Source organism: Athene noctua, chromosome 4 (assembly GCF_965140245.1).
Source record: "Athene noctua chromosome 4, bAthNoc1.hap1.1, whole genome shotgun sequence".
NCBI classification, from domain to species: Eukaryota; Metazoa; Chordata; class Aves; order Strigiformes; family Strigidae; genus Athene; species Athene noctua.
Window position 1 is genome coordinate 25,795,365 of NC_134040.1, and position 23,026 is coordinate 25,818,390.

The 23,026-nt window shown below is 37.0% G+C and overlaps 1 protein-coding gene across 6 annotated transcripts in view; it reads left to right on the forward strand.

Moving 5' to 3' along the window:
• TBC1D1 (TBC1 domain family member 1) overlaps positions 1 to 23,026 on the forward strand; it is a 118,688-nt gene that overhangs the window by 80,655 nt on the left and 15,007 nt on the right. For 4 of the 6 annotated variants that reach the window (XM_074904641.1, XM_074904643.1, XM_074904642.1 and 1 more), the window contains 5 exons: positions 1,009 to 1,125; positions 2,264 to 2,403; positions 13,130 to 13,315; positions 17,127 to 17,288; positions 20,126 to 20,284. In XM_074904641.1, the coding sequence (XP_074760742.1) occupies positions 1,009 to 1,125; positions 2,264 to 2,403; positions 13,130 to 13,315; positions 17,127 to 17,288; positions 20,126 to 20,284 (764 nt within the window). The remainder of the gene's footprint in view (positions 1 to 1,008; positions 1,126 to 2,263; positions 2,404 to 13,129; positions 13,316 to 17,126; positions 17,289 to 20,125; positions 20,285 to 23,026) is intronic. The other 2 variants (XM_074904644.1, XM_074904645.1) reach the window with 1 other exon arrangement.

The window sequence follows — 23,026 nt, forward strand, 5'->3', positions numbered from 1 at the left end:
ATGTGATTTTAAGTGAAACCTGTTTGCAGGGCACACCATGTAAAGCCTTATTCATGCTCAGTACCAGCAACTAAAGAACAGCTTCACTTCATACTAGTGATTATCTCAGATTATCTCCCCCATCCCATTCACATCTTCAGAGGACAGTGCTAAATGCCACCCAGATATATCATTATGGTTTATCAGAAGCAAGTCTTTCTTGAACCTAGTTTTTTAGGATTAAATTCTCCTACTCATATGTTTTTGTGTACTCTTCTGAGAAACAAGGTCTTCTAGTATCATCAGCCAAGTAATTTTCTATGTTTTCATTCCATGCAGAAACTTTTCATTACCTGAGTTGTTCTAGCTTCCTTCTGTTAACCTTCTGAGTATGTTGGGGGCTTGTTATTTTAAATGGAAAAGCAGAATTATGTTGGTCAGAGGATTGTTGATCAAATTTGGTTAGTGCTCCTGTCTGTTGCATAAATAGAGCCACGATCCTAAATGATCAGTCAGAAGGCTGAGTGTTTAACTTAAAAGTCCCAAGCTTGTCTGAATAAAACCCTTTCAATGCTTTACAAAATGTTTTTTTGCCTATGTCTTATTTTTGATTTGCCAGCACAATGATTATCAGTGTCAGCTTTTCCTAACCTTTTCCCCCAAACTTAGTCAATCACTGAAACTGATATTTAAGTAAACGTAGAGTAATGAAGTTGGCATCAGTTTTTATTAGACTAAAGGAATTTGCTTGAAACATGCACTAAAAATCTTGGGATATAGCAAAGAATAGTAACTTCACTGGAAGTACATTTATTTGTATTGAAACGTTTTAGTTTGCCCAAACAAATATGTATTTCAAAGTAGCACTTTGTTAGCAGTTTCAGGTTTGACTTTGGTTTCCTTGATATTCAGGCCTTCATGATTTAGCTGCTTTTTGTTTGAAACTTAGCAGTATGTATTATTTTTGTTCTGTGAATTTATACTTCTTTGTTCTAAACTAAACTATACTTTTCCCAACTGCACTCTCAGCATCTCCTACCGTACTGCCTTAAGGAAAAAGCTTCATTCTTCCTCTTCTGTGCCAAATTTCTTAAAATTTCTGGCTCCTGTAGATGAAAATAACACCTCTGACTTTAGGAGCAAAAGGTAGGGTTCACTCTTAAAGCCTGGAGGTAAAACTGTATTTTCAAAGGTTCCTTTGTCTGAAATATTTCAAATGCTTCTCACACTTGCAAAACCTGATTTGTGCAACAGTTCACTTGCATGTATTCTGCATGTGGTTGCTGTCAAAAGATGGAGCTATCCCAGACTCCTCTTCCATTAAGATTGCAGAACTTAGCCATTTTGATGTTGTAATGGTCATGCAACTTCCAGCTATGTATTCCTGTGATTATTACTGCTAAAGAACTGTATAAGCAGATTTTAGTTAAAAGAGTGTACGTGGTTCATCCTAAGCAATGTCAGTGTCCTTAAATTGGAAGGAGAGGATGGCCTGTAAAATGCTCCTCCCAGTTGCTGCCAGAGCTCCAACAAAGATTCATGCAACCATTTAGCCCATGGCTAGAATAAAGCAATGAAGAGTTTAAAGAAGTAACAGGTGAAAGTTATTAGTGGGATTTTTAATAGGAAAGCAGCATTGCTATTCACTATTTCATTTAATATTCTGAATTAAAACTTCTGCATGTAGTTTGTGGATTACATCAAAGGAATAACATCCAAGGTTCCTGGACACTGTTCCCAAGTTTGTTGCCTATTTCAAATGGTGACTTGCAAACACAAAGGTTAAAAGTTTTGTTCCAAGTCTGTATTGTGAAGGAATATATTACCCAGTTCACAGAAGGTTGGAAGTTTAGCTGGTGTTTATAAAACTTATTGATGTGTGTGATAAAAGACATCAGGAGTTCTTTGTGTGTCCTATGAATAATTGCTAGATTTTGTGGATGGCTTTTAAATAGCAGAATGGTAAAGATACATTATGGGGTGTGTGTCTTTAATGCATTGTGTTTAATACACTGCTGTAAAGAAACCTGAAAATTAATTAAAACGAGAAAACAGATTGCACAGAGCTGCCAGTCCCTTTTGGTGAACCTAAGTGATGTTTGCAGCCTTGTATAAGCCTGCTGCCATAAATCAAGCTTCACCTAGCGAACACGAAGAGCTTGACCCAGCATGTGCACAGCACACTACGCTCCTTAGTTGATGGTTCATGTCACTGAAGACTGTCACTGTTACTAGGAGATTCAGATAACCTACTCACAAGCCATTCTGTGTTCCGCGATTTTAGTGACTACGAATCCAAGCACAGCCAGCAGGCCGTTGGTGCGGACAGCCCTGTAAGGATTCGACGGCATTCGTGGAGGCAACAGATATTCCTGCGAGTGGCAACCCCTCAGAAAGCATGTGATTCTCCTAGTCGATATGATGGTAAAGTCTGTGTTTATTTGCTCCCATGAACATTGTTAGTGGATGTATCTGTGAAATGGTTTTGTCTACCAAGTAGACATATTTGCCCAGTGCTCTGCTTGTACTGTCTTTGCAGTTTCCCACCTACTTTTTAGTTATGCCAAGCTCAGTTGTTGAGTTTTATTTTTGAGCTTTGTATGTAACGTAGTTTTGTTTGTGTGAAATTAAGTAACTAGAGAGGAAATTATTTTTATGTGTACTATTTTAATGAGTTGTGGGAAAAAAATGTATCACCAAGTATTGCTCTAAAGAAAATGTGATGCTTCTGTTTCACCTTTCCATGCTGAAATGTAGAACTCTAGGCTAGAAAAATCCAGGCCTAGCAGAAGGAATTACACTCCTTCCACGACATCAGTTGAGTTAGTCTGGTATGAAGCATACATTGCAGAAATTTGACCTCACGTATGCTGCTCCAGTCTGTGACATTTGCCCATTGAGCCATAGTGTTCACTGTTCACACATTTATTTTCTGATATTCTGTAGAGCTAAAGAACCTCAGACTAGATAAAAAATTACTGTGAATGACCATGTGGGTGCATCATTATACATCTCATTTTAGGTAAGCCAGATAGTACAGCACATGCTGAGGACAGCAATGCCTCAGAGAAGTTCTTGTCTGTAGATTATGGTCTCTGTCTCACAAAGTTTGAAATTCAGAGCTCTGCAGGCTCTGCATTCTGACTGATGTCTAAGGCCATTGTATAAGAAATAAGAAAAAGTATGAGGGAACAGTACATTATAGTAAATATAGTAAAAGGTAACTATTTTAATGTCACTGAGACATTTTCTTTGCATCTTAAAGGGAGATCTTGATTAAGTGGACACAGCATGTAACAAAAGTGTTTCTGTCATTAATGCATTGTTTGCAATGTAATTTGACTGATGATAGGGTAAGCTGTATATGGGTATATATGCCTCTCAAATTCAGTGTACTTCAAAATGAAGTGATCTCAAGAGCATGTTGTGTATACATACATGTGAAATGCTGTCCTTCAAGGCATATGAAGGAGCTGTTCAAATGCCTCTGTTCTGTGAAGCTACTTTTTGCAGGTTTGATGCATCTTTTTGTGACTGAAAATAGTCTTACCTGGTTATGAAACCCCAAACCTAAATTGCCTAGCTTGCATTTCCTCCGAGACATAATAGCTGCAAGACACAGTCTTAACAACCTACAGCTGGATAAGCAGAGTAGTTGGAGAAACAAGTGTGGCCAAAATGGAAAACAGGAAGTGCTATTAATAGGAGGAGCAATTTAAAATATCTGGCCTTTTTCTGCACTCTTGTTTTCTTTTTCTGTTTTTGTTCCAATGTACATATTCAATTTATGAACAGAGGGAGAAAACTGGGTTAGGTTGGGGTTTTTTTATTGTTTATAACAAGTATTGGGTTTTTCCATTTGGATTTTCATGCATCTCCTGGAACATTATTGGCAGTAAAGGATACTCACTCATGATCCACTCTCTGTAGCCTTTAAGTAAGCTGCTGTACAGATGATCTTACATTGGACTCACCACCACAGTTAACTTAGTAACCTCAGTAGTTCCAAAGTAAATGTAAATAGCTATCCTAGTTATTTATTATCTTGTTCCTCTTTCTTTCATATTCTCTCAAGGAGAAGCAGCATATGCGGTGGGGCCTATTGATTTGATAAGTTATCTGTACTTCCTTTTTTTAAAAAAAAAAAAAAGTCTTAAAGTCTTTCTTCCTCTTTTTAGACTGATTTTCTTTGGAAACTGAATTTATGCGAACAGCTGATGTATCACCAAAAGATCAGTTTCAGCCAAATTGGACAGAGGGCAAAGAAGGATTTAAAGATAACACATTTTGTCTTGTTCTGCAAAAGTAAGCATGAAGAAAGGGAAAACAAGGGAACATTCATGAGTTTCCCTTTATAGTTTGTGACTCCACTGACCAATTTATCCATTCAAGAGTACAACTCCAGGTGTGTGGTACTCTGCAGGAGACCAGTGAGAAAAAAAAAGGCTAAGGATTTTTTAAAAGTTAGTAAGTCAGCCAACCAAGAGACACAGATCTCTGTGAGTCAGAGACGATAAAGTTTTTCAAGGTTAACATAGGCTGCTTTATTAAACTTTGTATTAAACATAAAATCCACCAGTATGCCTGAACTGTGAGTTGCTTTGACCACTTGTGGACAGGCAATGTCAACAAAATGAAATTGCTCTGTGGCTGTAACTTCTTTGGGTTGTAATTAGAAAATATGCATGTGTAAGATGTCACAAGAAATAGAGACAACTTTAAGCTTTATACACACAGAAAGATCTAGATCCTGACAATTGTGATTCCATTTGCGTGGGCAAGTGGGGAACTGAATCTCAAGATGCATCGTGTTCATTGCGTCTCTTTGGTTAACACAGCAGGATATGAAAATGTATTTACTAAAAGTTTTTTTTTAAAAAACAACAAACAAACCAATACCCCCCCCACCCCCCAAACCCCAGACAACTGATACAAAGCTTTGGCAGAAATTTTGAGCTTAATCTTCTGAGGTTCTGAACTTGAGAAATGTCTAGTGTCCTGAATTCCTATGTGAACCTAACAGCACTTTGAGTCCCACTGTCTTGCAGTTCTGGATTCTTTATTTCTTTAGGAGATGATCGTAAGTAGTTTGAGCTAAAACTTCATTTCCTGTAGCATAGCTGGAGAGATATGATTGCTGTCTGTGCTTTGGTTGCATCATGTATTACCGACCAGAGAGCATAGTGGTTTTTTGCTGACACCATTATCTAAAAGGAGGGGTTTATTATATATAAAGGAGAGTGTTCATTTCTTACTAGTTCAGGAATAAAATGAAAAACAGTCCTAAATCAGTAGAGTTAAAAAAAATAAAATATTGAAAATAGATACACTGGAAAGCCATTTTTTCTTGTCAGTTGAGATTCCTGCCTTGCCTGATAACTGGACTCAATCCAGCCATGCTCAGGCAAGGTGAGTGCTCTCAGACAACAGCAAGCCTTGGGTACAGGAAACTATTACTTTTTTGTTTGTTATGAGAGGAATGTCCCATGTGCAGGCCCTCCTCCAGCCACCTCCTGCTTGTGGGTGCTGCCACTTTCCCCTTTCCCTGCTATTTTCCCCTGCTTCTGTACGTAATTTTACAATGAAAGACATCGGAGAAGCATTATGGAGTTTACCACCTGGCAGGACAGCCAGGTGATCTCTGGTGAGCCCAAAGATGAGGCTAATCTCCAGTTTGGAGATCTAGAAAGGATTTTCTGCATAGTTAAAATGATCTGTGGAGATTTTTATTGCTTTCCAGCTGGTAGCTGGAGGTTTGCAGGGTTGAATTATGCTAGTTCTATTGCAGCAAGCTACAGTTCAAATGTCCAACCCCATCTCCTGCTGTTTGTTGCTTTCCGTGTCTTTTTGTGCTGCTGCATGTGGTGTGGAGCACTGGGGGGCAGCGTTTCTCTCACCGCCACCTTGAGACACGCTCAGTGTCTTATCCTCTGATATTTTTCTTTTTTATTTATTTGTGGAGGTGGAATGAGTGTTGTATCCTGCAAAGTGGAGAGATGGAAAAAGAGGAGCACAGGTCACTTACAAAATGGATCATGCTTTGATCTGTTACAATACTGTATTTCTTTTGAAAGAAAGTTTTCATTAATGTCTTTTTCTAAAGCTTTTTTTGGCCCGTTTTCTGTATATAAGTACACAAATTCACTCTGAATCCCCTACTCACTGGCTTAAATATTCTAAGTAATAAAAGTGTTTCTTCAGCTCTTTTGATTTTTACCTTTATACCTGCCCACCTACTTTCAGCCAGATCTTCATACTTCCGTAGAGTCTAACAAGAGCCATATTCTGTGGCTATGCAAATGGTTTAGGACTTCCTAGTTCTCTCTCTTTGCTGGTAAAAAGGTGAAGGGAACAACTTGGTGATCATTTTAAACCAGCTGAAGTATGGGCTCACTCAAAAAAGGTCATTAGTTTTCTAGTCCCACTCACAGTATTACACAAGCACTCAAGCAGGCACAGGGAGGCGGGTAAGGACACGTGTCTGCAAGCTGAGGGTGGGTGCTCTTATCCTGCTCAGGAGCAGGACACACTTAGATCAGTGCAGAGTGATCATGAAACTTCACCTTGCACTGCAGTGCAGCAGGATATTTGCATACTTTATTCAGCATCTACAAATCTGTGTGCAGTGGACTGTTTCCACTACAGTTCTCACATATTGACTGCTCAGAATTGGTCATAGTGGGAGAACTGTTTTGCAGATTGTCAGAAACTCCCAGCAGAGTAAAATCAAGTGCTAGATTCAAAGGGAGGGTGAATAGTTTTCTGAAGTAAATGATGGGAAAGCGATGGTGCTTGTTGTGAACTTTCTTGCTGCAGGAGATGTGTTGGCAGTAGATAGCGAAATTTTTGTAACAGATATATCAGTTTTAGATTGGAGAATGGGTGATTTGTTTCAAGGTGAGCAGTAGGGTGGAGTTACATGTTGAACAGTGAAAGAATTTGCAATAAAGAGGAATGAGTTGCTTCGGATTGCTTAGCAGTACTGAGAAAATAGATTCAGTTGAAAAAAAAGAAATTTAGCCAGAACAACTACATAGTATTTTACAACTTGACTTACAAAATAAAAGCACTTTTAGAAATATAAGTGTCTCTGTACAGGAAAAAAAACTTGATCCGTTCATTAAAACGAATTGGGTTTCAGTCTCTGTCAGACAGAGGTGGCAAACTGTTAAATCCTAAGTGCTGAAGAAAAGTTTGGATTTGAAGAACTGTTATTATTAAAACCAGTTGTAGTTAGCACCTACCTATCTGTTTTATGTGCTTTGTGGTGAGGGTTATATCTCTTCATTAATATTTTAAAAATAATTTTGTAGTAGTATTGCAAATACTGTCAACTGTTGCTTTAGCATTCTATACTTAGAATGTTTATGTGGTGTAAATTATTTGTCATGTGTCCTCCAATACTGTTTTGATGGGGGTTTTTTAGCAACAAAATGATTTTTAATTAACTAATGACTAGTTTTGTAAATGTTGTAATAAAGCCAGATGGTTAGAATTGATTACTCAGTTCTGTCACTCTCTGAGTGAATATATGCTCATAATCTTGATTTGCAGCATAGGAGCTTGGCTATAAGCAGTAAATACTACATATAATGTGTGATAGGTTCCGTGCCCACTGAAATATCAGGGCATTCATTTCTCAGAGGTTGGTGATATTAGTAAATGGGGTGAATTTGGAGGTAGTGATTGCTTTTTAAGAAGCTCTTGGCTTTAAAAGAAAAATCAAAATCTAAAGCATCTCTCAGAGCTGATTTTAATCAGTTGTATTGAACTACATAATTTTTCAAGAATTCCTCATTTAGCCATTGCCTTCAGTTGTATGTCAGACTAAAAGGAACTTTTATCTGAAGCTTTCTGGTAACAGAAGGCTCCTGGTCATGTTACCACATTTGGTTATGAAGTCAAATAATCCAGATATCAGTGTAAAATAATAGGAATATTATATCATTGGTTGTAGAAGTTTAGAGTTCCTCTTTGATTTTGTGTCATGTAGAAAAGGAGGAGTTACACTACCTGAATGGAAGATCTGACGATAACTAAGGACATTCTGAAAGTCTTCTGAGCAATTTAATCTTACATGACTGTGAAGATTCTCTTTGATTGCTAAGCTGAATTTTGTAATGTTTCAAATGCAACGAAGAAAACCAGTGTAATGCAGAAAATAAAATGCTTAATGGAATTCTTCCATCCACATTATCACCTTATCTTGCCTGACTTCTTAACCCTGGACAGTAGATGTGGCTGGTAAACTCTGCATTTAAAGCCACCTGCAAACAACTCCATAGTGAGGATGGTGGTAAAGCATTATGTTTGAGCCTCCTCCCTATTAGACTCCTAGAAAAAAAGTGCTTGTTTTATTTTTGTGTATGAAGTGTTCAGTTCTAGTCAAAGATGAGGTTGTTTAGACTAAGTGCTTCTGAAAGAATGTTTTTAAACTTTAGGCTTTTAGGTGGGTTTGTCACTTTTATTATTTTCTACTTCATGTGGTTTCTCTTAGTGGGTTTCCTTTTTTTCTTGTTTTTGGAAAGCCTTGTTTAATACTTGAGATTGGATGAATAAGAAACTATTGATTTTTTTTTTTTCCTAGTCAATTGAAAATGAAATTTCCTAAAAAAATAAGGTTTAAGGCAACAACTTAATAACTCACTGTTGGAATACTTTAATGTCCTCCCACAGGTCCCAGCAAATGTATATTCATTGTAGCTTCTTCTGGAGCTAATTAAATTTCCTGTTTATTTCACTACCAGTCAAATAGTCTGTTTTAATTACTACTGCAGTCATTCACCAGCTTTTCATTTACAAAATTTCTTCAGCGTGGTCCCTGGTAGCAATATACCATGATACTTTCTTCATTAGTTTTGTGTGTCATCTTCGCACATGAGAGAGTTGATCCTTTTGGTGTAGGGATACTCTGCATTTTAAGACTGAGGCACTGCCATGCAAAGCAAGGGAACTGGGTACAGATGAATGGATCTGCTGTACAAATTCCATCTCAGTCCATTGTTACTATTGGCTTTATCTTTTCTGGGGTATTATAAGCAGTGGGAGCATCACAGCAGTACTGCTGAGGTATGGATGGATGCACTAGTGCATTTGTGCAACATTTCTATCTGCTCCATCAGCAGTTTCATCTGCAGTTCTTTACCTTGCACAAGTTCTCACAAGCACAGGAGAACTGGTGGCTTTCCCAGTAAAGTACACTCTTTCTTGAGGAATACTTTAGACCCACAGACTTGTACTAGTGCACTGTGCAGAAGGGTAATTTTGAAGGGTAGCCCAGGTCTGAACTTCAAATGGAAAATAACCTGTGCATTGATGAAATGTAGTAATAGTGAGTTAAATTGCCCAATCCTGAATCTGAAAGATTAGAAGTATGGGAGGCCTGTAGAAGTAGCATGTATGGAGGTAGAATTTTATATGGAAGCTACAGGGAAGCTGTATGGAGCAACATATTTAAAAGGAGTACACAAATAGGAGTTAACAAAAGCTGATGAGGTTGGCAGATCAACATGGAAGCAGTCTTTCAGTGTGTGCTGAAGTTTTTTACAGATCTTATAAAAGTTTTGAAGGCTGCACCTTGGATTTTAACACATGGCAGTTTGCTTCGGTGGAATGTGAGCTCCCAGTTATGTTCAGTTGAATTGCTCTTCTGTTTATTTTTGTTTTCTCTGCTGATCCTCCAGATCATTTGTGCATAATAAAGAAATAACATAGTTTCTTGTTAATTATTTCTACTCCTGTCCGGGATGTGGAAGCTGGGCGGCATGTCTGTCTGTTGTATATTCATGGACATGGGTTAGTGCTGACTTACTATATGTCTGGTTTTTCACTTTGCCTTGGGGATTACCTGCACATTCCACCTCCCTCCCCTCCTTTACTAGCCAAACACCTGATGCAACTCTGCAAACTTTAGACAGGCCACCTGAGCAGTTAAACAGGTTCATTTTGGTTTCTATACATCCTGTTACCTGCCAGCATGGAGATGGGAGGGAAGGCAGGTTGTGAATGTGTTGCGTTTTATCAGAGTAGACTTTAGACTTCCTATTAAATGTCTACAAGTGATAAGAAGAAAGAGAGAAAAAAGGAAAGAAAAGATAGAAAAGGAGCTGCCATTTGGAAGGCAAAGTCAAGCCTAAGACTTCCACAGAAGGATTAGAGGTAGGGTTCAGCCTATAGAATTTTGTAATCTTTCTGGTTTCTTTTATACCCTTAACTATTGTGAGTTAAGTTTCTTTTAGTGAATACTGATCTTATCAGGTTAGTAACAGACAAGAGATTTTCAGCCTAAATGGAAGCAGGACCATGGACTTGAGTAATTAATGCTTAGCAGTGGTTCGAGTGTTGCCACAGTAAGTCTAATCACTGGAGGATGAGAAATGAGTAACATCTCTGATAATTTAGAAGGTGATATTTTGTTAAGTCGGTACTTGAACACCAATCTATAAAATTTGCACAGAGACAGTAGAATGTATATGTTAAAAAGAGGAAGATTTTAGGTCTTGGGTATGTTCATTCGTGCTTTAGGAATGCAGTGCATTTAACCCATTTCCTTGCATGTGTTTTTCGCAGCCTTTTTTTATTGCAAGTGGGTAACCATAAACTGTCTCTGTAGATAGTCTTGATGTTTTCTAACACATACACGCATATATACATGCATAAAACAAGAACACCTATCTGACCCTAAAGGAGACCCATAAACCAGTGAGAGGATGGGTAGTGTGAGATTTGTTTCCCCCAAGATGTACATGCATTCTATATTGGATGCTATAAGAATGTAGTAAGAAGTGAATAGACTACAGATAGTGTACAGTGATAAGGTGTACCTATCTGGATCACTTTTACTTTTTGCATTACTGTTTGGTGACCATTTTCATTAATTCCTCTCTCTTATGGCAATGTTACTTTGTACATGCAATGCAGCCTTAGAGAAAATTAAACACTTTCCTTCAAGGTGGTATTTTTATTTTTTAAAGTTTATTATTTTATTCAGGCAAATTAAGGCAGTTTCACCAGCACTATACTTAAGAGCATTTCCCTTATAATGTTAATATGCACTAAGAAAAATCAGCATGTAAACTATTATATGTACAGAATATTGCTGACAGTATAGTGTGTGCATCAAAAACAACAAACAAATCAAAATAGTTTTCCTTTAATTTTCAACACAAATTGAGGATTATCAAGTGTGTGTTCCTTCTCTACCTGATGACATTACCTAAACTTCTTTTATACTTGCAGATCTTTGCCCAGGGAAGTCTTTCCATTTACCTGTAAAGAAAAAAAATAATGTTTCCTGGTTTCTTTTAAGAGATATAATATTTTCACGGTATTGATATTTTCTGATTTTTGAATCAGAATGATATTCACTGTATTTTTGAATGCCTCTGTCAGTGTTTCCTACTTCTCTTTGCAACAAATTATGATTGCCATTAAAATATCAAATATTTGTCCTCTGCCTAATTTACATTGCTGTGAAATTCATTGTTCTCTGAAATGCTGTTGATACCCAAAAATTGGGTATTCCACACAGTTGAAGTTTGTAAAAGATTTAATTTGTGCTGTTAGCTGAAGATGTATTTATTTTTATATGTGTGGTTTAGCCCTTGAGTTTAACTGTGGTAACAAAAAAATAAATGTTGTTTAAGGAAGCAGGTGCTTTTGGACTCACCCTATTTGTCTCTGACTCTTTAAGAGGAAAAGATTGACAGTGGCAAAACTTAGAAAAGCAGAAACCAACAGCTGTGACTGTTTCCATTCTTATTTAGTCTCTGAGCTTAGTTGTGCGAGTGCCTTTCAGCGATCAAGAAAAGAATAGCTGCATAGGAACCGTGTGAGTTAATATGTTAGCTTTCTAAGCAGATTCTAAAGGGATGTAAACCTTCCTATTTTGTTAGTTTGTAGAGATGAGATAGTTGTGTGAGTGTGTTTAATTCAAAAATCTTTATCACTATGCTAGGCAATGATAAAGAAATGGACCACAGATCTACCACGGAGAATAATTGTTTCAGGACTGTCCCTTCTCCAGGAGCTGTTTCAAATAGCATGCACAGATGTACTTGTCTTTGGCTGGAGAGTCTGGGGAATGGTTTGCATGCATAACTGGTTAGCTTGTCCTCAGGGAGACATTTCACAGCCATTCTGTTTGGCTGAAGGAGAAGTGCTGTTGCGATGACTTTCCATTTGGGATTTGGTAGGAAGAGATGGGTGGTTTTGACCATTCATTTTAAAGGTGGTTAATTGAGTAATTTTTCTTCTAGATACAGGTTATATCACAGACAAATGAGCCTTCAGAGAAGCTGTATTAAACAATAAAATTAAGTGATACTGCAGCAGACATTAAGAAAACAGAGTGTAAGAACTTACGCTTCTCATGTTGAGAGCTTGATTAAAAACAATGGTTTTTAACCTTTCTCTTAAAAATAAAAGATTTTTTAGTTTACCTGAGATTTATTTAATGTTCACTTTCTTTTGTAGTGTTTTCACTCTTCTTAGAATTACGTTGCATGCTTGACAAAAACATATACATTTTGTGGTAGATCAGCTGAAGCCAAAAGAAAAAGTGCAGAAGGTTATGACATGGTTAAAAGTTAGGAGTGAGAGCAAACATGTTTAAGGTGCCTGTCTCCCTTTCTGCCTGTTTGCTTTAAGAACCGGTAATCATCCCATTGCATGGCCTTAGGGGGTATTGTGTTTGTGCAGCTAAGGGTGTGTGTTTTCTTTGTTAAACACAGTTTAGAGACTATTCTTCAAATTAGGTGGGTGCTATATTTGATTTGATCTGCTGTTTGAATCATGCCATGTTTCAACTGTAGGTTGTATTTTTGCAGTTTCTCAAACTTGCCCTTTCCTTTTTAGCCTTGTAAAGCTGTAATTAGCAAGCCATGGTCTTGATGTACGGTACAATATTTTTATCAGGTTATAGAAAAAAAAATGTTTCAGGCTTTGGCCCATGTGATTCTTGCTCAAAAGCAGCTTTTAAATCTGTTTGAAAGTGTCATTTGGGAAACCTTGCTTGGTATTGTTACCTCCTATATACGTATGTAGAAAGGTATGTATTTATGTATATATATATGCAGTCTTTGAAAATTTGTCCCATCATTCACCTGTTCATGAAATCTAAGTAGTTCACAACAGCTTCTCTCTTTTAAAGATTACTCTGAATTGGGGGAACTTCCACCAAGATCCCCGTTGGAACCAGTGTGTGAAGATGGCCCATTTGGGCCAGTGAAAGAAGAAAGGAAACGGACACCCCGTGAGCTTCGCGAGTTGTGGAAGAAAGCCATTATTCAGCAGATACTGCTCCTCAGAATGGAGAAGGAAAACCAGAAATTACAAGGTTGGTGAAGTTTTTGATTACACCCTACTGCAATACAAGTTAAATTTTTGGTTTGCTCTGTAGCTTTGGCAGTGTATTGGACCAAGCCTTAATGAAACATTTTAGAAACATACAGGTAAATCAGTTTAGCAGCACCTGCCTCAGATCTCATTAGTGTAGGTTACAATTTACACTTTTTTTATCACTTCACCTTCTTTATCTTAATTGGTACTCTTAGTTTTTACCATGGCTGGGGTTCTTTAGTCTGGTGTCTAGAAGCTCTGACAAGCGATTCAGCACAATCACTATCATGAACTGAATTCCTTTCTACATTCACATCCATAGATCATTGTCTGAGTATTGGTCATTGCAATGTTCTGTTTAGCCAGCCTTGAAGTTGAATTTAAATTCTTAAGGAGCTGGTTGTGGACTTCCATGGGTGCCTGCCTGTGTACACACACAGTGCAAGCAAGGTTTGTAAGGAGTAGTAATGACTTAGATCAATCAGAAGGGTGATGAGAAGGGCCATGAGAAACTGGAATTCATGGTTGTTCTTAACCAAAATTTTTCTGTGGCTGAATGCATAGCTGCAACAAATCTGTTGCAGTGCCAATTTTTACATGTAAAATGCAGCTGATTAAGGATATACATTTTATTTTAGCAGCTGCATACAGAATTAGAAGTGATTGCTCTTGAGAGCTGCTCCTTTGAAGATATGAATGATAAGGACAGAAATGTTTATTTGACTTATTTAAATGTTCAGGAATGGAGTAGACACCTGGATCCTCAAGGGGTGAGGGGCCTGGCATGAAAATGGCCATTCTTCTTTGTCTTTGTGTAAACTTGAGGAAGGGTTGTCTTCCAGGAACAACAACTGAGTAGAAAAACGGCCCAGCTATGTGAAAAGGTCACTATACCAAACATGAAATCCTTCTTTAAACTTGGGCTGAGACTTCTGGCTGGAAGGAGAAAACATCTCAGACACTGGATATGGCCTCGCAGAACACTTAGCCCACCTATAGGCTATTTGCTCCCAATAGTATAGCTCTCCTATTTCAACCCTGGTATCTGAAGAACACCTGATACTTGAATTTCCCAAGAACCCCACAGGTGACAGGCATGTTCCCAGCAAATGTACTTGCTAATCCAGTAAAATAAAATATGACAACAGGCACCAAATACACAATGTACTGAAAGCAATGATTTTATACAGTCCCTTCAGTTTAGAGTAGTGCTGTCATAGGTAAACTTCTATCAAGTAAATCTGTAACTTGGAATTTTTATGGGACCTGGCATTTAGAAATAAATTTTCTCTGTATATTCATAGTCCTGATTTTTTTTTTTTAATTATCTTGTATTCAAGTTATCAGAATCTACAGCCTGCCATCAAGTTTTTGGGAACTGCAGGACATTAATATCCATAAAAATTTTAACAAGTTTAATCAGGTGCTCCAATTTTGCCTGCCCAAAAGAAACAATTGCAAAAATGTCACAATTCACTAAAATGAGCATGTCTGAAGCTGGACAGTGAATGAATGAGACAGGTGTTGGCATGACTGAAGATCCAGGCTGTGCAGTATGCACCATGGAGTAAGGAAGTTGTCCTAGGTAGCTGCTGCATGAAGAGCTCAGATGGTGAGACAGTACTTGAAAAAACAGGTGACTGTGCTCCAGTGAGCACAGCTTTGTAATGTAATGCCACACATTCTGATGCTTTTATCTCTGGGAAGTAAAAATAAATATTTTACATGCAGTAATAACTCCCAGAGTACTACTATTTAATACCGAACAAAAGGACAGAACATGGAAGGATTTCTCTGAGTTCATTTTCATATAAGCTGAAACTTAAATACCATTTTTAATTTTTCTTCATACAATGCCACATGTGTGTTAAGTTTGGGTTTTTTTTTTAATATTCTAATATATATGTTGTATTTAACCCGAAGAAAATGTGAAGAAGTTGAAGAGTTTAGATACACAGAATCACTTTCAGTGTGGACACAGTTATAATAAAACCATCAGTGCTTGTATTTACATAAGTCTATGATTAAACACTGAGTATAACCTACAGGGAAAACTCAAAACCAACAAGAAACCAGGAATAGAAAAAGCCCTAAGGAGTAAAATTAAGCTACACCTGCCTGTATCAGGATGGATAAAGCATGTGTCAGTACACATGCAGCCAAAGTCATGTTTTAAAATGAAATATACTACTTTGAAGTGAAAACTCAAAAACTAGATTAGAAAATGTCAAAATGAAATACTATGATGTCCAGGTCTTGCAAACACTTAGGTAACATCATAACTCACATGAATAACCTCACTGAATGAAATAATTCACATGTGAAAGCAACTACAGAATAAGAAGGTAAGGTGGACACTTCTCAAATGTAAACCATTCTTTTCTTTTTCCATTTTTAATATCTAGAATCTTGTTTTAGCCAGTGAAAGTACAGGGTCAGCTAACTGTTTGCAGTTCTCAGAATTTCATCATCTAGAAAACTTTAATTGCAGATACAGATCTCAGAACAAGATGAGCTTAGTGTGTTGGCTATTTTAGTGTCATTATGGGGCATGTAAATTTCAGGTGAATTAACTGTTTAGTAAATTTATATTAACAAGTTGAACATACAAACAATGGAGAGTTAAACTAACAAAAGATAACATCCTTTTGACATAGATTGTCTTAAAACTGTAACGTATAGGGATGTGATTTTGTGAGTTCATACTGTGAAGTCATCAAAAGTAGCAGTAAGCTTATGATATATGGCAGAATGTCCTTAAAATGACAGTGTCTTGTTAACATTACAATAATACATCATCACAACAATGATCATGGCAACTTAATTAAAAATCATGGTGTCTTCATGATACACTTTCATAAACATGGTTCCAACTTATGTTATTTGTAATATGCTTGATGTGTGTTGCTGAGAAGTATTTTTAAATTTTTGTTTAAAACTATAGAAACATTTCAGTCCTTTATGTCTTCTGAATCTATGCTCTGCTCATTTTTGCAAGTAGAGAGCTGTTGACCATATCCTGGGACTCTTGTCCTGGAACTACATGCATACTATAAATTGTAATCTGAGAAAATTACCAATACTACAGTGGATCTGTGCTCCAGGAACTCTGATGATCTAAAATGTGTTATTTAAGGCTTGAGTTATGCATTGACCCTTGTTCTGATTTCTTCAATGACTTTTGGAGAGAGCCTCATGTACACCCAGTGTTTATAGTCCTGTTTGTGTTCATGGTTCTGAAATTTTCTATATCTAAACTTTCTTTTTTATGTAGTCACTTGAACTTTCTTTTTTATGTAGTATAAAAACAGACATGTGAATGATCACATTTAAAGTAATTTTTTTACTTTGTCATTACTATTATGGAGCTGTATGCATAAGAAATAGATGACTATGCTGGTTTTGTATTTTTATTTGGTGTAGGTCTTCTGCACTAATTTTTTTAAGAGCTGGGAAACTGAAAAATCCTCTTAGGAAAATCATGCGTTTATTTCATTAGTCATCATCTCTCATGTTTCTTCGGATTTAAGAGCTGACTAGCTGTAAGGAACTTAATTTAACAGGCCAAACACCGTTAATATTGCATATAATATATTTAAAAAAAAAAAAAACAAAACAAAACCAAAACCCAAAAACCAACAACAAACAAGCAAAACCAAAACACTCCACAATCACAAAAATTTAGACATGTAATGTTTCAGAATTAATAGGGTTTAATTTTATGTGGATTGCATCATGAAGTTTTAAATTAATCCATTTTACAAATAGTAAACAATATTAACTGGTACATTAATGATGTAACTTCCTAGCTTCAGAAAACAATTTGCAGAACAGACGTCTGAAACTTGACTATGAAGAAATCACACCATGCTTAAAAGATGTAACTTTGATTTGGGAAAAAATGTTGAGTACACCTGGAAGGTCAAAAATTAAATTTGATGTGGAAAAAATACACTCTGCTGTTGGGCAAGGTAAGCACAGTTTGTTGTTTTGAGTTGTTGAAATGAATGCAAATTGTATTAGAAAAGGAATAGGGTGACCTCTTAACCACTCCTTATAACCACATTCTCCCTAGAGCTGTTCCTCAGGTTGCTGACTAAACAAGTAACAATGTTCTTTATCTTCATGGTTATGCGTATGTAAGTAACAGTCCCTTTCAAGAGCAGCTGCAATTGTATTACTGAATTTACAGTACCTGGTATTAATTTTTGAATAACATTTGTCCTTATAGGAGAGTTGTACAGTATCTCAATGTATTACAATTGTTGCAATCTGATTTTATAAATTTAAAGTTATAATTAAAGAAAAAAAGCCTGGACAATGCCAAAGAAATTACTGTGTAAGTAACTGAAGAAACTGTTTGCACTATTATCTGGAAATTCTCTCTGTAGAACTGTCTTTTTTTTCCAAGTTCAACAATGCATTGTAACTGCAAACACCACTAACAGTCTTCCTCACTGCAAGGCTGAGCAATCAGCCCCTCTCTCCACTGCATTAAAAGTAATAAAACCTAAGGATGTTTTTTAAATGTTCTAAGAAATTGGGTTGTGACTCAAATGTTATCTGTGCCGTGGTCGGACCCAGAGGCCTTATGCTGAGTGCTATATATAGCCAATGGTGAAGATAGCTACTCCAAGGAGCTTTTTATAGTTCTATACAAAGCATTCCAACATGTAAAGAAGTGTCAAGAATTCACCACTAGCAGAAGTTTCAAATTTTGCACCTGCCTGTGTGCAGTTACCCAAGCAAGTTAAACCAAGCTATCCATTTAAGATGACTAGGTAAGTCTAGATTACTAACAGTATCAAATGCCCCAAGCACAAATCTCTGTAGAGTAAGGAAAGCTCACTGTCACAGGTTTCCTTCCATTCCTGTAGGTAAAGGGCTCTGTCCAGTCAGTATCTGAGCAGGACAAAAACTTGGTTTCTCTTGATAGTCCACTGATGCTGGCCTGTGTTAAAGTTCAAAATAAGATTTAAAAAACTTGGAGTGATGCAATGTAAGTAAATAAATAAATAGACAAACGTTTGCTTAGTGGACTGCTAATAAGAAGCACATACAAATAGCCAGTAGATGGGGAAATTATCCCTAGCTCTTGATGCTGCTGTGCTCTGCTCTCTAGAGCTCAGTTGTGTCAGAGTTCCTACAGTGATGTCAAGTTTCATACATACACAGAAATGAAAAATGAATTTAAATTGAGTTCAGCAAGTTCTAGTTTAGACTAAAACCATTAAAAATAACTTGAGTAATCAAGTCAGAGTTGAAAAATGCAGGTTTCAATGAGCATGGGGCTTAAATTAGAATAACAAATATATAGTGTTGACCTATAATGTACCCTGTAGTAGATGTTTAAATATGGTGCATCTTTCATTTAGGAAGTGGTAAACTAAACACTATTTCACACATGATGCAGCATACAGAGATAAACTTAATATCAGTGTGCTTCCTTAAAGGGAATTTTAATTAACTTGTGATTTTGCAGCTGTAAATGTGCACTGTTAAGCCAGTTCTACCCTTTGTGACACATTCAACCTCAGTGAAGCTAATGGGATTTTAGACGTGTATCTGAAGAGGAGAACCTGGCTCATTCTGTGTCTGAAACAGCACTTTCTCTCACTGTTTCATGTTGGAGGCTTTTTGGTAATTGGGTTTAAGTTCCCTAAATTAATTTGCAGAAACACTCACTAAGTACACTTGTGATGCAGATTCAAATATTATAAATTTCTACTAGCATTTCATTTTCGAGCAATTGGATCTGGATTATGACAGTGTAGTAAAATTAAATATTGCAAAGATAAATTGGTATTTGTTTGTGCTTATATGAGAGAAGGCAGTGAAATGACTCTAATATGCGTTTTTATCTTTCCATAAATGATGTATGCTTGAGTCAGTTTTGATTTCTTCTGTTGTGGTTGCCATCCATATGTTACATATATACCAAAAGAAAAAAGTGGTCCAAAAAACTTTAAGCCATAATTTACTTAAGACTCTTAATACCTGATTCCAGTTCATCATGGATTAGACAGAATACTTTCCCAAAGAATAGTGTATTGAGTTCTTCTGTAGATGATTTAATAGTGCCAGTCTTGTGCTAAAAATAAGTATGTGCGTAGCAATAACCTTTCTGTTACTTTCAGAGCTTTGCGCACAGATACAAATGAAGGCTACCATTACCTCTGTGAAATAGTTGTCATCCCTTTTTATAGAGACAGAAATTCAAGCTTTAAAACTTTTTGACATGTACCAGTCATTCAGCAAACCGATAGAAAAACTAGAAATACAATGCTTGCTTTCTGATTATCTGCCATCTGTAGATCACATCTCATTTGCACATGTTTATACTTCTGGTATGTGTGCATCCCTAGAACTTACTCCTGACAACAGTGTCAGTGCTATATTAGTGAAAAATGTTCATTAGCACTATTGTAGTGCTTTATTGTGTACTTACATGGAAAAGTGGGAGATAAGCAGATAACTTTTCAGAGACAAGTATTGCAATATTTGCTGCCTCTTCTAGTACTTCTCAGGCTGGATGTAAGCAGTAACCTGAGACTTAGGCAGCTCACTCTGTACCTTAAATATCTCCTTTTAAGATGCCGATATCTTTTCTTGGTTGAGGTAATATAAGTAATGTAGTTTGATCTGCTTCCGTGGTCTACTGAAGACAGCAGATATGGATCTAGCAGATAGGGATCTGTTTGCATATCTAGCAGATACGGACCTTCAGTTCCTCAATCCTGTTCACTCAACTGTAGCCGAACCCTCAGCATGAGTACAAATTACTGTTCTAATGACTTTCTTCTCTCAGGAGTACCACGTCACCACCGTGGGGAGATCTGGAAGTTTCTAGCAGAGCAATACCATCTTAAACATCAGTTTCCAAGTAAACAACAACCAAAGGACACACCTTATAAAGAACTCCTAAAACAATTAACTTCCCAGCAACATGCAATACTTATTGACCTAGGTAAGTACAGTAGTGGTCTGACATGAAATTAAGGGGTTTATGATCTCTGGAAGAGAATTAAATAAAAGAAGGTAACACAAAGAAAGCCCCTCACCGTTTAATAATAGATTATTGGTAAAAACTGCTTTTAATCTGTTATAAATGAGAACTATTACTTGACATCATTAGGAAAATGCAAAATCTGCAATTCAAGCACAGAGGTCCTTTGCAACATGTGGTAATAAGAGGTTGCCAGATGTACCTGTAATACATCTGTATTTCAGATATTGACAGTGAACTTCACAGGCCTGTGAAATACAAATTGTCAAAAAAGGAAGTCAATATTTAAGCTCAGGCTATTGAATCATGTGCTATTCATTCCTGATGTCCAGTGTTTGCTGTCTCTGTTAAACACTTTCCCTTGAAATAATGTGGAAGTTTTTCTTTTTTCTTTTTTTTTTAATGGGTAGTTGCTAGTGGTTGGTATTTTTACTTCTATTAAAACAATTATGAAATAAGCTCTTTTTAATAATTGAAGAAAAGATTTTATGGCAGGTTATTCACACTGCCTAGTTTTAAGCAGTAGCCAGCTCCTGATTTAGGGAAAGTGAATTAGTTTGTGGAGGCACATGGGGTTACAAACCAAGGCTTTTAAATTTGAAGTGACTGGTAGGTGGGCTTCGGGCAGGCTTTTGGTCTTCTTGAGCAGAGCTTTCCATTTTCCCTCATGTTTATTGTTAGAGTTCAAGAAGTATTTTCTAGTATTAGAAGGAAACATGAGAAAGGAAATCTAAATGGAATTAAATTATTGGTTTAAGGTAGGAGCAGAAAAGATTGCTTTGGGTAATTGTAAAAGAGCAGTCTTCATATACCTCAAAAAATTATGCCATTCTTAACCCTTTTACTCTTCCTGGTTCTCTTTCTTTATCACTTTTAGTTCCCTTGTATGAGATTGTCTTTCACTGATTGACTCTTGCCACTGGACAATAACAAAATGCAGGAACATTTAATAACACCAAAAGTCAGTATGCTCTGTAAGGTGTGGATCAGTTATAACAGTAACATTGTTATTGTCTGTGGTTGTTGTCTGTGGTTGCTGCTGCTCCCAGATGGTTTTGTTAAGGTCTGTATGACTATCAGCGGCTTCTCCATCTCAGAAGCTCCCCCAAGTCAGCCATTTCTTTTGTAGACCTCACAGAGGTACTTTCTGGCATCCTCTCCATCTCCATCTTGCCTCATGAAGTCTGTTCCTTTTCCTCACCAGTCCTGTCCCCAAGCAGCACATGTCTGCTCCTCAGATGGGTTATTCTGTGGAATCTGTTGTGATCATTAAAGCATTTCTAACATGACAGTAATTATTCAAATATATGTGATTGTTGAGTCAGATGTTCACATGTCTAACCTTTACCCTTGCAAAAGTATTTGTGTTTGAATGTGAGCCATCTGATGCAGGTTAATAACACCTCACTGTATATGGCTGAATTGGGAGTTTTTACAGATAATCTACAGATTATCTTCATGAATATACAGTTGTGGATATTTTTTAAGATATTGTTTTCCCCTCCCTTGGATATTTTACTTCAGTTTATTGTCTGAGACACCAGAAGCTGATGTTTTTCCAAGAGGATCACAGCTCTTGTGTGTGGGATAATCGCACACTGAACTTGTTACCGAAAAAAACATTTTGGCTTACAAACTCAGTGTTCATTATGCTCTTTCCTAATAAAGGAAAAATTTTTAATAATGTCTTCCGGAGCGTAACAGGACTTACAACAGGCTTGTGTTGTGGTGTTTGTGGTTTGGGTCTGAGGAGTTGTGTGGGGCAATTTAAGAAGTCCATAATCATTGTTTGATTAAATGGATTTGCTATGAAAAACTCCATTGGGGAAGTTATGCACACTGCAATTAACCAAATGTCATATGATAGAATGACAAAAATTTATGGGAAAATCTGTACTTGGTTTGATCTGAATGATTGATACCTCTTGTATTATTTTCACTTACATCTTTTCTGTAAAGAAGTAGTACAGAATTGTCCCATCATACTTCTGCTCTTTATAACAACTCAAATGGTATCTGAGTACTTTTCATTGCAAATGAAAGGCTATACCCCATTTCGTCCACATGGAACAATTGCCTGATGAGGGATCACCTATACCCAAAGCTGTGCAGGGGCACCTACTTCTTAAAACTCAATGGGCAGATTATCTTCAGCAAATACTGAACTGTCAGATTTGTTAAGTTTAGACAGTGACCTAAGCTTTACATGGTCAATGAGAATATTTTCTCCTTTTTTGCATCACTTGGTGAAGTGAGTCAGAGTATCAAGGCAGTGCACAGAAAACAAGAATCAAGTGGTACAGGCATGGTTCTGCATTAACCGCCATAAACTGAGATAGGGAGGGTGGTGGTCGATGTCACCTTCACTTTCCACTACTTGACAGGCTTGTCAGGTTTTGACTTGACAATAGAAAAGTAACACTCCAAGGAGACTTGATGCCAGCTGGGAGTAGGCAGCTGCAGTGTAGTTAAACTGTTTTCCTGCAGATTTTGTCACACCAGTTCTAGGAATTCCCCTGGATCTCACAGCACCAGAAGCAGTCTTGTTTTTGAGAGAGACATTTACAGGCAACCAGAGATCATTCACTAGCAAGTACCTATTGGCATACCTGGTGTTGATGCCCCTGGCAATGAATGTTGGGATTCTGTCACACAGAAGTGCCTCAGTAAGGGGTGAATAGTTTTGTGCTGTGTTACTGAATT